We start from the raw sequence: 13,716 nt of genomic DNA, 5'->3' as shown, positions 1-13,716 counted from the left end.
ATCTAAGGTATCAGTTGGATGTGATTGTACCATTGGCAGGATTGAATCTACCACTGGCCCAAATGACATACAGACTCGAAATTAATTTATGTGACTCGGAGTTCAAACAGTATGCATCAATAGATATACAGCTTGAGTATTTAGTTGACCGATGTATGCGGTCTGGACAAAATGGGCACCACCGTACATGAACATCTCCAGAATGCATGCATGCACGCATGCACCATGTGTTTTACAGGATCTGTTTTCCTCAGGGCCACACAATACGTAGTTAGCTAGGTCATTATATAAAGTAGAGTGTGAGATATATGTGTTTGCATCTTAGTTTTGTCAGATGAAATTTGTGAGTGAATACTACAATAGTTGTGCCCACTGCACTGTTGTTAAACATGGAAATCTGGTTATGCCACTGATGGGTTTGCTTATCATGTATACACTGTATAAATTTCCGGTGAATTGCTGATGTGAATATGCTAACACAAGGATGTTTAAGTTTATAAATACACCTGCATAGTCTGGACATTTGGTACAGTCTGTAATGGTCCCAAATTATCCTTTGCATGTAAACTGACCGGGAAAAATCAGGACACCTTGATACTGTAAACTTTTGGTTGGTCCCGAGGTGTCCTTAATACACACAGAGGTTCCACTGTATTACTATGTAGACACCAAACACCAACTCACAATCAATCTGACAGCAGCAAGCATACAGTTTTCCCTTGTAATACAGAACTTGCTGCTCAAATCTATCTGCTGTTTGTGCTCAAAAGCCTAGGGCTAAAATTAATGTCTCTTATCCCTGCCTCTTGGCTTTACTGTTCACATACTCATGACATGTACTGTATGACAATTATTCATTGATTTGCACATAAAAATTACATGTAGCTTGCATAGTGTATGCCTTTTAGTCACAAAAGTGGAACAGTGTCAGTCGTAGCCATGCAAAGTTCATAAGGTAAGAGTAAGTGGAAAATACTGAGCTCCAGCAATCTCATCATCAATCCATTGGTTGACATCAAGATCAACACTGCTCAGTTGCCAATGCTGCCGTCGATCAGATGTAACAAAAGTGACTATGGAATTAATATTCCAACCATCACTACCACTGTTGGCGATTGCAATTTCTCCTATATCTTCTGCTGTTACACACTCAGAAAAGTGAATATTTAGCTGCCAGAGATCACCTTTATTTTTGCTATAGTCATCCCCTGGCAGGTCAGGCAAGTGAGCAAACAAATCTGTAACAGCTTTGCCATTTACTTTCATCACAATGTACTTAGCATCATCACTTTCAGCACCTGGTAGACCTGATGTAAATGCCATTACATAGAGGCGCTTGATGCAAAATCCTAAAATTGAAAATAAACACATAATATGATATTGCTAGCTATGATGAGTTGTGTAAACTAAGCATCTCTACGTGCAAATCTAATTCTACATTGTAATTGAAAATTGCATGTTTGAACTTATTATTATTGGTACAAATAAGTGACCAGCTGGACAAAAAATCTGACACATTTGCTAGGAGGCCTTTTGAAATCAAGATATGTCTATGATGCTAACATTGTTCACTTTTTTTACAGATAGAGTTAGTATAGGCAATACTGGAACGTGATTTTTGCTTTGCAGTGTCAAAAACAATGCTACCACAGTGTATCATGGCTGCCCAAAGAATATATATGTATATCTTGAAATTGCAGTGAGTGGTTCCCCTCATCCTCTTTGTAACTAACATACGTGCATGCATGTTTATTTTTGTGTTTCTTAATACTTCCTTGCCGTGCCCACACAGGCTTTAATTGGCTACTTACCCTGTTTTATAGGCTGTGTAAGAGTCAGTGGAAAATTCTGAGCTCCAGAAATCTGATCATCGATCCATTGATTGACACCCAGATCAACACTGCTCAGTTGCCACTGCAGTGGATATTGGTCAGATGTAACAAAAGTCACTACTGAATCAATATTCCAGCCATCACTACCGCTATTAGCAATTGAGATTTCTCCTATATCTTCCGCTGTTACACACTCAGAATAAGGAATGTACACCTTCCAAAAGTCACCTTTGTTTCCTTTATAGTCATCTCCTGGAAGGTTAGGCAATTCTAATAGAGCAAATGAATTTTTATCAGATTTGCCATTTGCTTTGATCCCAATAAACTTTGCATGATTACTCGCAGCATCTGGTAGAGCTGATGTGAACGCCATTACGTAGATGTACTTGATGCAAAACCCTAAAATTAAAATAAATTACAACTAAGGTAACATATGTATCTATACTACATGAATAACAAGTATACTATAAGTGCATAACTATTTCTACAATTAAATCACATATTGCACACACACACACACACACACACACACACACACACACACACACACACACACACACACACACACACACACACACACACACACACACACACACACACACACACACACACTGTAATTATTCATACAAATAAGTGATTAGCTGAGACATATTTATACTTAACAAATAGTACACTGCTGCAAACTAACTATGTGAGTTTTTGCTAAAACAGTCACATACAATATAAACATACCCTGAGAACTTCTTTTACTCATTTCTCCAGACAGAGTCAGGTTCACTCTCACAGGAGCAGCATAACTCAAAGTCAAAGTACACAGAACAACAGAAATCACAAGCAAATTCATCATGACAAAATACTGATCACACAATACTGTCTTTTTAGTAGAAAAGTGACTGCACAAACAACCTCTACATTTTTATAGCAATCTGAATCCATACAGTAGCTATTTAGCTAGCCAATTAATATACTTAAGTATATAGAAGCATCATTATGTCACCTAACAGAAGCCATCAACTACAATAACAGAAGCCAACAGTATGTTGCCAAACTGGAAACTGATCAACGTCATAAATTAACTCATGCACACACTTAACATTAATTTCCATTTCATCACTTCCATAAACTGCATGCATCCAGTTCCTTTTTTATAAGTAACCTTTTGTAATTCTAGATCTGTGTATGACATCTCTACCAATCATGTACTCCTTCAGCTAGCAATTACAAATCAACAAATTACTATAGCAATTCTGCCCACGTAAATAATTAAAACTGATTGAAAACTAGTCGTGCAAACATTATTATTATTATTATTATTAAATTAAAGAACACACAAGCTCACAGTAACACAAAAACTAGTGTTAATCATGATTTTTTGTCCTTCAGAACCAGTAATAACCTCACAAATCACACTATTACAATCATGTTAGAATTTTCAAATCACAAAGATATTGAGATTTCAAATCACAAATCAGATTTCAAATTAATGATTTCAACTCAGGTACATGCTCTTACTTTCTGCCATTGTTAAAGTGTGGTGCTAAGACAATTATCTGACTAACAAAGCTCTACACAATAATTATTGAACGGTGATGTAGCAAAGTTACACTGATAATGATGCATGCTTTAGCTAATAGAAAGTCTAGCTACTTACTGTATATGTGTGGTAAAGAGAAGCTTTATGAACTGTTTTCATTGAATTTGCAATAAGGTTATTAACGCTTATGTAAACATCTTATTTATGGATGTGTAAATGCCTTTTTTAGACCATTGAACTCAACATGCTATGATGTTTCTTGACACAACAAAACAGTTAGTGCATGTGGATCTTTACACAGGGAGGTATTGGGTAGCCGTATGCATTTTTCTATAATAGCATTAATAAAAATTTAATGCAAAGCTGAAGTATGTAATAATTTTGCAATACAATGTGCATCCATGTATAACTTAAGAAACATGTATGACTTAAGTAATCAGGTCTACTTTCATCCAATGAGTCTTTTAGCATGTTTACTACATACCTTTATTATTTCCTGGTCCCATGCATAAAAACTATGAACACTAGTCTGATTTCTGTGTAAAAAAGTCTCTCAAGGCCACACACTTACATGGACATTTTATCAGTATCAACATCACACTTTGTCAGTGCAGATATATTGTCCATATATAATGGAAGCAGTTATAGCAAGAGCAGTTTAATATTATCAAGACTAGTATAAGTGATTGAAATAAAACAACAACTCATAATATTGAAAAGGCTGCCAATAAGTTCTGCATAAACAAAATTGTGGGAACTTTTACTCAAAAGACCAGGTTTAAGTCAAACACGAACATCATTAGACCTGTGGTATCACCTAGCATTACCATTTACATGTTGTTGTGATGCATAACAAATGAATCACAATAATGACTGCAGTAATGTCTGCTATAGAACATTATCGTTTACCATATACTACTATACATCTGCTATTTCAACATGATTCAGAAATTCTGTGTATATTATGTGGATTGACCAATTTCACCTCCCCAATAAACTGATTCAGAAATCAACTGCGTAATTATTATGTGCACTGAGATTATTTTCCATTACTAGGATGGGTGGCTACAAAGACAGATTCCACTTAAATAAAAGAATTAGGCTGGAAGCCAGACATTACGTATGTGTGTTGACGGTTTAGTGGTGACTACAAACACTGACTTAGTAAACTGTGATGTTATCAGAAGCCATGGAATGCCAGTAGGAATGCTACAATACTCAGCTACAAGACATATTGCAAAAGATACAGTCCCATGGAAACCAGAAGGTTTTGATCAAAACAGTCACATTACCCAGCACTAGAAACCATATCTCATACTATATATTCACCATAGTACTTCCTGCTCCATGAAGGTCACCTAACCACGGAACATGTACACATTCAAAGTTTTAGAAGAATACTAATGGGACTTACAGGAATGTTCAGTAATATTTTTAATGCCATGGGAAAATATTATAATGGGACCTTGTGACATTGGCCATTATACAAGGTAACCGCTAACACACGCTCCACTGTATTTATGCATTCCCCTTCAAGATGCACTGTCCTTGAGTTCACCAACTCATTTGAAAGGAAGCCAAAGGACAGGTTTGTAGCAGTACCAGCTACATAGCAACAGAAGCCATTACTATACCAACAGAAGCCACACTATATCTCACCTCATCCTTTTGCATCACTTCAGGTCACTTTCAATATTGTATTGCTTAGCAACCGCTTGTGTGTATAAATATGTTGTACCTTTGCATGTACTTTTATCAGTTGTGCTTAAGTGGTTGTCCAGATAATGAACGCACACACTCCGTAACCACTCGCCCATGTGACCCTTGCCACAGGTTTTACTTCTTTGTTTGTATCACTGGCACTGTAAAAAGTTGTTAGAAATTGTGACTGCATACATCAATGAAGTAGGCAATTAAATAAACATAATGTATACATGATGTAAAGAAATTAATGCTACTGTAGTATGGTTACCATGCAGCAGTATGGAGTGGCATTCACCTTATAATCTATGATGTTGTGAAAGGAGCCAGACATTACATTTATGTGAAGGTTTGGTGATGATCACAAACATTTTCAATCGATTTTATCAGAAGCCATAAAATTAATGTTTATTAGATGCCATGGAATTTGCCATAAAAATAATAATATTCTCTCATACTGGATAATAGTCACACCATCCAACACTATAATACCAGTAGTCACCTGATACCTTATACAGTGGATGCAGACGAAATGAAGACACCTTTGACTTTGGTAACAATCCCAAAATATACCGGTATGTCAGTATCTAAACTGAAGACACTACTGTTCAATCACAACTCCCAAGGTGTCTGTAATATATACACAGGTTTAACTGTATTACTTTACCACACAATGTATACTCACCATAATATGATGTTGTCACATTATATTTTCCTTTCTGTCAGTTATAAACCAGTCATTCTAGGCCATGTGACCAACATTAATAAAATGCTACTTATGGCATGTTACAATACAGCTAATTTGTCACTGAAAAGTAAAATCACAGCGAAACATACATACATTTATTTTTTCTGGTTCTTTCTTGTAAACTAAGGTAACATGCAGCAATCTGGGCAATACCACTTGCTCGTATGAGGGGTATTCTTCATTAATTTTTAAGGCATGCGAGGTGGAAATATTGTCCATGTTCACAGTCTTTGTTGTCACAGCCAACCATTTCTCTGTTCTTATCCTCCCTGCAATGACAATAAATGTACATCTCAGACAATATAATATATACATAATATGTTTCACTGTAATATTATAGCATTACAGTTGTTTATATTCCAATCACAGGACCAAAACAATGGAGTATTTTCATTCCATGCGTGCACTTATAAACAAAGTCAGCCATGTGACCAACTTGAAGGCTTTTTACTTATTAAATGCTACTAGCTATATTATAGTAGAAGTCAACATCTCACCAAACTTAATTAACTCAAAAAAGGTGACTGGATTTGCGAAAAGGTACCTTTATCACACATAAAATTTGACCCATTTTTTGAACTTTGATACTTCATAACGTTTGTATCAATGCATACATTTAGTTGCAATTTTTCTTGATTAAACCTACATTAGTTGGCTACATTTTGATATATAAAGAAAGTTGATCAGTGAAAGGAGGCAGCCATTATGATATTTTGTTTGCTGGTATGTCAAGTGTGTGAAAAGGTACCTTTTTGCAAATCCGGTCGCTAAACATTGTTCAAGTGTTATTGCTCACTGTCAATACTAGTGAATTTCATTCCACTAAGAGATACCACGAGTCATTGAATGGACATGATGGTGTATTTTCTTATCACCAATGACTCGGTGCTCCACAGCAAACTTACACAGCTATTTATTGTAGTGGTAAATGTGGAGCTGTTGCAATGCCATAAGAGCAATAATGGATCAGCACTACTCACTGGGACAGGATTTGCAACAAACATGGCATATAACCCCGAAGGCCTCCTAGTTTTAAAACATACTTAGTGCAGTTAATATAAACATTTTAGGCCTTTATAAGGCCTTCTGGTATACAGGCTCTGCCTTTACCAAGTACTTTAATCATAATTAAAAATCCTTTCTACAACTATTATAATTAAGGTATCATGATTTGATGTTGTTTACAAGAAGAGTTATGGATAGCTAACACTCTAGTGTAGTATATTGTTTAACTTGATATGGTAGTATCAAGAGTTGACTGATGACAATATCATAATTCAAAGTATATTCAATAATCAAAATGTATTATGTCAAATGATTAACGACTGATTGCATAATAACATAGACAAACTATTTTTACGGATCTTATATTTTGTGCGTGGGGCTTTGCCAGACCTTATTATTTGCATGGCATTACTGGATTAGATTATATAATAAGCACTTGGCTGTAAGAGACATGTGCTTATAATCTCTTATGGATTATCCATCTGTAGATAGTAGGGTTTGCTAAAGTGGAGAATCGGAATGAGCTGAACCTGCTATAATTATATAGCCACCATTAGGACTTTCAAACTTGTTTTTGTTATTTTCATAATTTCTCCTCAATTTTATTCTGGTTTTACATACTTTAGAAGATACAGTACAGCACTTTTACAATATGAATTTTCTATCAGTTAAATGTAAATAACAAGTCACTGGAGGTGACTTTTTTTGTCCTGTCCATTTCCTGAATCTTGAACATTACTAAGCGTTGCTAAACCATCAATATACAAACTCTTTAATGGTATGAACCATAGTGGTAATACCATCAAAATACTCAATTAAGTAGTCAGTACTACTAGCTGTTGTCATGACTACTGCTCAAGCTACTTATGAAAACAAGTTAAATTTCCTTGGTAACTTTAATTAATAAATCATCAAGGTGTAAACTTTCTGTAACTTTTTGTGATGGAAAGACTAAGAGGCTAGTCATGAAGAACATAGTGAAATAACAGATTTTATGCTGTCTGGTTCTGCTATAGTATTAATTATATTTACCCAGAGAATTTAATGTGAAAAGGATATGCATGCTTCATTCACAACTACAGTCCAACTTTGGATCTGCATACACTATTACAATGTCTAATCCAAAAGTTAAAATAATAAGTCTAAATAAAGTTAGATGAACTGAATCAAAGGGTGATGGGTAAGTTTTGGCTGGAACACTAAGACTAATTTACTTCTTATGTAATTAATTGACGCTGATATTACTCAGCAATTTATTAGCTGTTCCTTCAAACCAGCCTGTTTTGATTCCTGCTCTCTTTACACACAGATTTGCTGTTTTAGTTAACATGTTGTTTACAGGAAGAATCGTGGATAACTAACACTCCAGTGTAGTATAACTTGTTACTTGATATGGTAGTATCAAGAGTTGACTGAGGACAGTATGATATTTTAGGAGTTGACAGTCAGTAGATAGTTAAATATGTAAATCCCATTAATCGGTTTAATATGCATTGTGACAAATTTGAAGCCTGCCAACCATGATAATATGTGGTGAAACAGATAGTCCGATTGAGTTTGACAAAAGCAAGATGACTTTAAAAGGACCATAACTCAATATAGTACTATGCCATCAATTGCAAAGTTTGACCTGCTATATTGTAATGCTATGGAAACATGTGTGGTCAATATATAAGTGTTCGAGTTACAGTTGTTTAAAGTTGATGAATTGGATGTGTTTGGATGGTGGCTATAGATAAATATAAAAAAATGTTTTATCGTTTAGCTAAGTCCAGGCACTGCTACAAGACCTGAGGGTTACTAAATTACTTAGACCCTGTGGTATGAAGTCTAATTTATTTAGACCCTTTATGTAGTTGTTGTACCATAACATTGTTGACAGCTGCTTTTAAAAGAGAAATGCATCATTAATTAGTAGAAACAAGCCATCGCTCCACCTGTAACAACACAATCACGGATTCAAATTAATTGATGCGCTCCACGTAATAAACATGAAAAGGGTCTAAGTAATCATGAAAAGGGTCTAAGTAACTTAGACACCTCCAAAATCCACAAAATCCACCACAAAAAGGGTCTAAATGCTATTATGCATATTAGTGTTACTACTATTGCATATATGTTGCTCAATACTTGGCTGCCTAAGGAATGTGATTTGTTTGCAGCTGAACTCTCTACATGGTTTCTTTGTAGCTGAACTCTCTACAAGGTAACTTCTATTTGATCTCTCTACAGGGTGATTTGTTTGTAGCTGAACTCTCTACAGGATGACTTGTTTCTAGCTGAACTCTCTACAGCGTGATCTGTTCGTAGCTGAACTTTTACAGGGTAATTTATTTGCAGCTGAACTCTCTACATGATGGTTTCTTTGTAGCCAACTCTCTACAGGTAATTTGTTTGCAACTGAACTCTCTACATGATGGTTTCTTTGTAGCTGACTCTCTACAAGGTGACTTCTCCTAGCTGAACTCTCTACAGGGTGACTTGTTTCTAGCTGATCTCTCTACAGGGTAATTTGTTTGTAGCTGAACTCTTCACAGGGTGATTTGTATGTCCCTTATCTATGCCTCTTGACTTTACTGTTCACATACTCATGATACGTACTGTATGACAATTTTTCATTGATTTGCACATAACAATTACATGTAGCTTGCATAGTGTGTGCCTTTTAGTCACAAAAGTGGAACAGTGTCATTCGTAGCCATGCAAAGTTCATAAGGTAAGAGTAAGTGGAAAATACTGAGCTCCAGCAATCTCATCATCAATCCATTGATTGACATCAAGATCAACACTGCTCAGTTTCCAATGCTGCCGGTCAGATGTAACAAAAGTGACTATGGAATTAATATTCCAACCATCACTACCACTGTTGGCGATTGCAATTTCTCCTATATCTTCTGCTGTTACACACTCAGAAAAGTGAATATTTATCTGCCAGAGATCACCTTTATTTTTGCTATAATCATCTCCTGGCAGGTCAGGCAAGTGAGCAAACAAATCTGTAACAGCTTTGCCATTTACTTTCATCACAATGTACTTAGCATCATCACTTTCAGCACCTGGTAGACCTGATGTAAATGCCATTACATAGAGATACTTGATGCAAAATCCTAAAATTGAAAATAAACACATGTGATATTGCTAGCTATGATGAGTTGTATAAATTAATCATCTCTACGTGCAAATCTAATTCTACATTGTAATTGAAAATTGCATGTTTGAACTGTATTATTATTGATGCAAATAAGTGAAAAAATTCTGACACATTTGCTAGGAGACGATTTGAAAACAAGAAATGTCTATGATATTAACATTGTTCACTTTTTTTACAGATAGAGTTAGTATAGGCAATACTGGAACGTGATTTTTGCTTTGCAGTGTCAAAAGCAATGCTACTGCAGTGTATCATGGCTGCCCAAAGAATATATATGTATATCTTGAAATTGCTGTGAGTGGTTCCCCTCATCCTCTTTGTAACTAACATACGTGCATGCATGTTTATTTTTGTGTTTCTTAACACTTCCTTTCCATGCCCACACAGGCTTTATTGGCTACTTACCCTGTTTTAGAGGTTGTGTAAGAGTCAGTGGAAAATTCTGAGCTCCAGAAATCTGATCATCAATCCATTGATTGACACCCAGATCAACACTGCTCAGTTGCCACTGCAGTGGATGTTGGTCAGATGCAACAAAAGTCACTACTGAATCAATATTCCAGCCATCACTACCGCTATTAGCAATTGAGATTTCTCCTATATCTTCCGCTGTTACACACTCAGAATAAGGAATGTATACCTTCCAAAAGTCACCTTTGTTTCCTTTATAGTCATCTCCTGGAAGGTTAGGCAATTCTAATAGAGCAAATGAATTTTTATCAGATTTGCCATTTGCTTTGATCCCAATAAACTTTGCATGATTACTCGCAGCATCTGGTAGAGCTGATGTGAACGCCATTACGTAGATGTACTTGATGCAAAACCCTAAAATTAAAATAAATTACAACTAAGGTAACATATGTATCTATACTACATGAATAACAAGTATACTATAAGTGCATTACTATTTCTACAATTAAATCACATATTGCACACATACACACACACACACACACTCACACACACACACACACACACATACACACACACACACACACACACACACACGTACACACACACACACACACACACGCACACGCACGCACACACACACACACGCACACACACACACACACTCACATGCACACACATACACACACACACGCACACACACACACACACACACGCACACACACACACACTCACAAGCACACACACACACACACACACACACACACACACACACACACACACACACACACACACACACACACACACTGTAATCATTCATACAAATAAGTGATTAGCTGAGACATATTTGTACTTAACAAATAGTACACTGCTGCAAACTAGCTATGTGAGTTTTTGCTAAAACAGTCACATACAATATAAACATACCCTGAGAACTTCTTTTACTCATTTCTCCAGACAGAGTCAGGTTCACTCTCACAGGAGCAGCATAACTCAAAGTCAAAGTACACAGAACAACAGAAATCACAAGCAAATTCATCATGACAAAATACTGATCACACAATACTGTCTTTTTAGTAGAAAAGTTACTGCACTAATAACCTCTACATTTTTATAGCAATCTGAATCCATACAGTAGCTATTTAGCTAGCCAATTAATATACATAAGTATATAGAAGCATCATTATGTCACCTAACAGAAGCCATCAACTACAATAACAGAAGCCAACAGTATGTTGCCAAAAACGGAAACTGATCAACGTCATAAATTAACTCATGCACACACTCAACATTAATTTCCATTTTCATCACTTCCATAAACTGCATGCATCCAGTTCCTTTTTTATAAGTAACCTTTTGTAATTCTAGATCTGTGTATGACATTTCTAGCAATCATGTACTCCTTCAGCTAGCAATTACAAATCAATAAATTACTATAGCAATTCTGCCCACGCAAATAATTAAAATTGATTGAAAACTAGTTGTGCAAACATTATTATTACTATTATCATTAAAGAACACACAAGCTCACAGTAAAACAAAAACTAGTGTTAATCATGATTTGTTGTCCTTCAGAACCAGTAATAACCTCACAAATCACACTATTACAATCATGTTAGAATTTTCAAATCACAAAGATATTGAGATTTCAAATCACAAATCAGATTTCAAATTAATGATTTCAACTCAGGTACATGCTCTTACTTTCTGCCATTGTTAAAGTGTGGTGCTAAGACAATTATCTGACTAACAAAGCTCTACACAATAATTATTGAACGGTGATGTAGCAAAGTTACACTGATAATGATGCATGCTTTAGCTAATAGAAAGTCTAGCTACTTACTGTATGTGTGGTAAAGAGAAGCTTTATAATTACCTATGAACTGTTTTCATTGAATTTGCAATAAGGTTATTAACGCTTATGTAAACATCTTATTTATGGATGTGTAAATGCCTTTATTGATTGGTCAACAATGTTACTTCAGTTGTTTTGTGTTATAACCATGATGTATCATAATTGAGACCATTGAACTCAACATGCTATGATGTTTCTTGACACAACAAAACAGTTAGTGCATGTGGATCTTTACACAGGGAGGTATTGGGTAGCCGTATGCATTTTTCTATAATAGCATTAATAAAAATTTAATGCAAAATTGAAGTATGTAATAATTTTGCAATACAATGTGCATCCATGTATAACTTAAGAAACACGTATGACTTAAGAAATCAGGTCTACTTTCATCCAATGAGTCTTTTAGCATGTTTACTACATACCTTTATTATTTCCTGGTCCCATGCATAAAAACTATGAACACTAGTCTGATTTCTGTGTAAAAAAGCCTCTCAAGGCCACACACTTACACGGACTTTTTATCAGTATCGACATCACACTTTGTCAGTGCAGATATATAATGGAAGCAGTTATAGCAAGAGCAGTTTAATATTATCAAGACTAGTATAAGTGATTGAAATAAAACAACAACTCATAATATTGAAAAGGCTGCCAATAAGTTCTGCATAAACAAAATTGTGGGAACTTTTACTCAAAAGACCAGGTTTAAGTCAAACACGAACATCATTAGACCTGTGGCATCACCTAGCATTACCATTTACATGTTGTTGTGATGCATAACAAATGAATCACAATAATGACTGCAGTAATGTCTGTCATAGAACATTATCGTTTACCATATACTACTACATCTGCTATTTCAACATGATTCAGAAATTCTGGGTATATTATGTGGATTGACCAATTTCACCTCCCCAATAAACTGATTCAGAAATCAACCGCATAATTATTATGTGCACTGAGATTATTTTCCATTACTAGGATGGGTGGCTACAAAGACAGGTTCCACTGTAAATAAAAGAATTAGGGCCAGACATTACATATATGTGTTGACGGTTTAGTGGTGACTACAAACACTGACTTAGTAAACTGTGATGTTATCAGAAGCCATGGAATGCCAGTAGGAATGCTACAATACTCAGCTACAAGACATATTGCAAAAGATACAGTCCCATGGAAACCAGAAGGCTTTGATTAAAACAGTCACACTACCCAGCACTAGAAACCATATCCCATACTATATATTCACCATAGTACTTCCTGCTCCATGAAGGTCACCTAACCACGGAACATGTACACATTCAAAGTTTTAGAAGAATACTAATGGGACTTACAGGAATGTTCAGTAATATTTTTAATGCCATGGGAAAATATTATAATGGGACCTTGTGACATTGGCCATTATACAAGTTAACCGCTAACACACGCTCCACTGTATTTATGCATTCCCCTTCAAGATGCACTGTCCTTGAGTTCACC

General features: G+C 35.6%; 2 protein-coding genes across 2 annotated transcripts; both read right to left on the bottom strand.

The window, feature by feature from the left end:
• Positions 1-837: 837 nt before the first annotated feature.
• Positions 838-2,737, bottom strand: LOC136247566 (uncharacterized). Its single transcript, XM_066039327.1, has 3 exons — positions 2,565-2,737; positions 1,812-2,231; positions 838-1,349 (listed from the first exon to the last, which is right to left on the bottom strand). The coding sequence occupies exons 1-3, from the start codon at positions 2,677-2,679 to the stop codon at positions 949-951; spliced, it is 936 nt and encodes a 311-aa protein (XP_065895399.1). The 5' UTR covers positions 2,680-2,737; the 3' UTR covers positions 838-948.
• Positions 2,738-9,418: 6,681 nt separating this feature from the next.
• On the bottom strand, positions 9,419-11,482 carry LOC136247546 (uncharacterized). Its single transcript, XM_066039302.1, has 3 exons — positions 11,310-11,482; positions 10,377-10,796; positions 9,419-9,927 (listed from the first exon to the last, which is right to left on the bottom strand). The coding sequence occupies exons 1-3, from the start codon at positions 11,422-11,424 to the stop codon at positions 9,530-9,532; spliced, it is 933 nt and encodes a 310-aa protein (XP_065895374.1). The 5' UTR covers positions 11,425-11,482; the 3' UTR covers positions 9,419-9,529.
• Between the last annotated feature and the right edge of the window lie 2,234 nt (positions 11,483-13,716).

Source organism: Dysidea avara, chromosome 2 (assembly GCF_963678975.1).
Source record: "Dysidea avara chromosome 2, odDysAvar1.4, whole genome shotgun sequence".
NCBI classification, from domain to species: Eukaryota; Metazoa; Porifera; class Demospongiae; order Dictyoceratida; family Dysideidae; genus Dysidea; species Dysidea avara.
The sequence above is the reverse complement of the archived record's forward strand: the minus strand, read 5'-3'. Positions and strand labels throughout refer to the sequence as shown.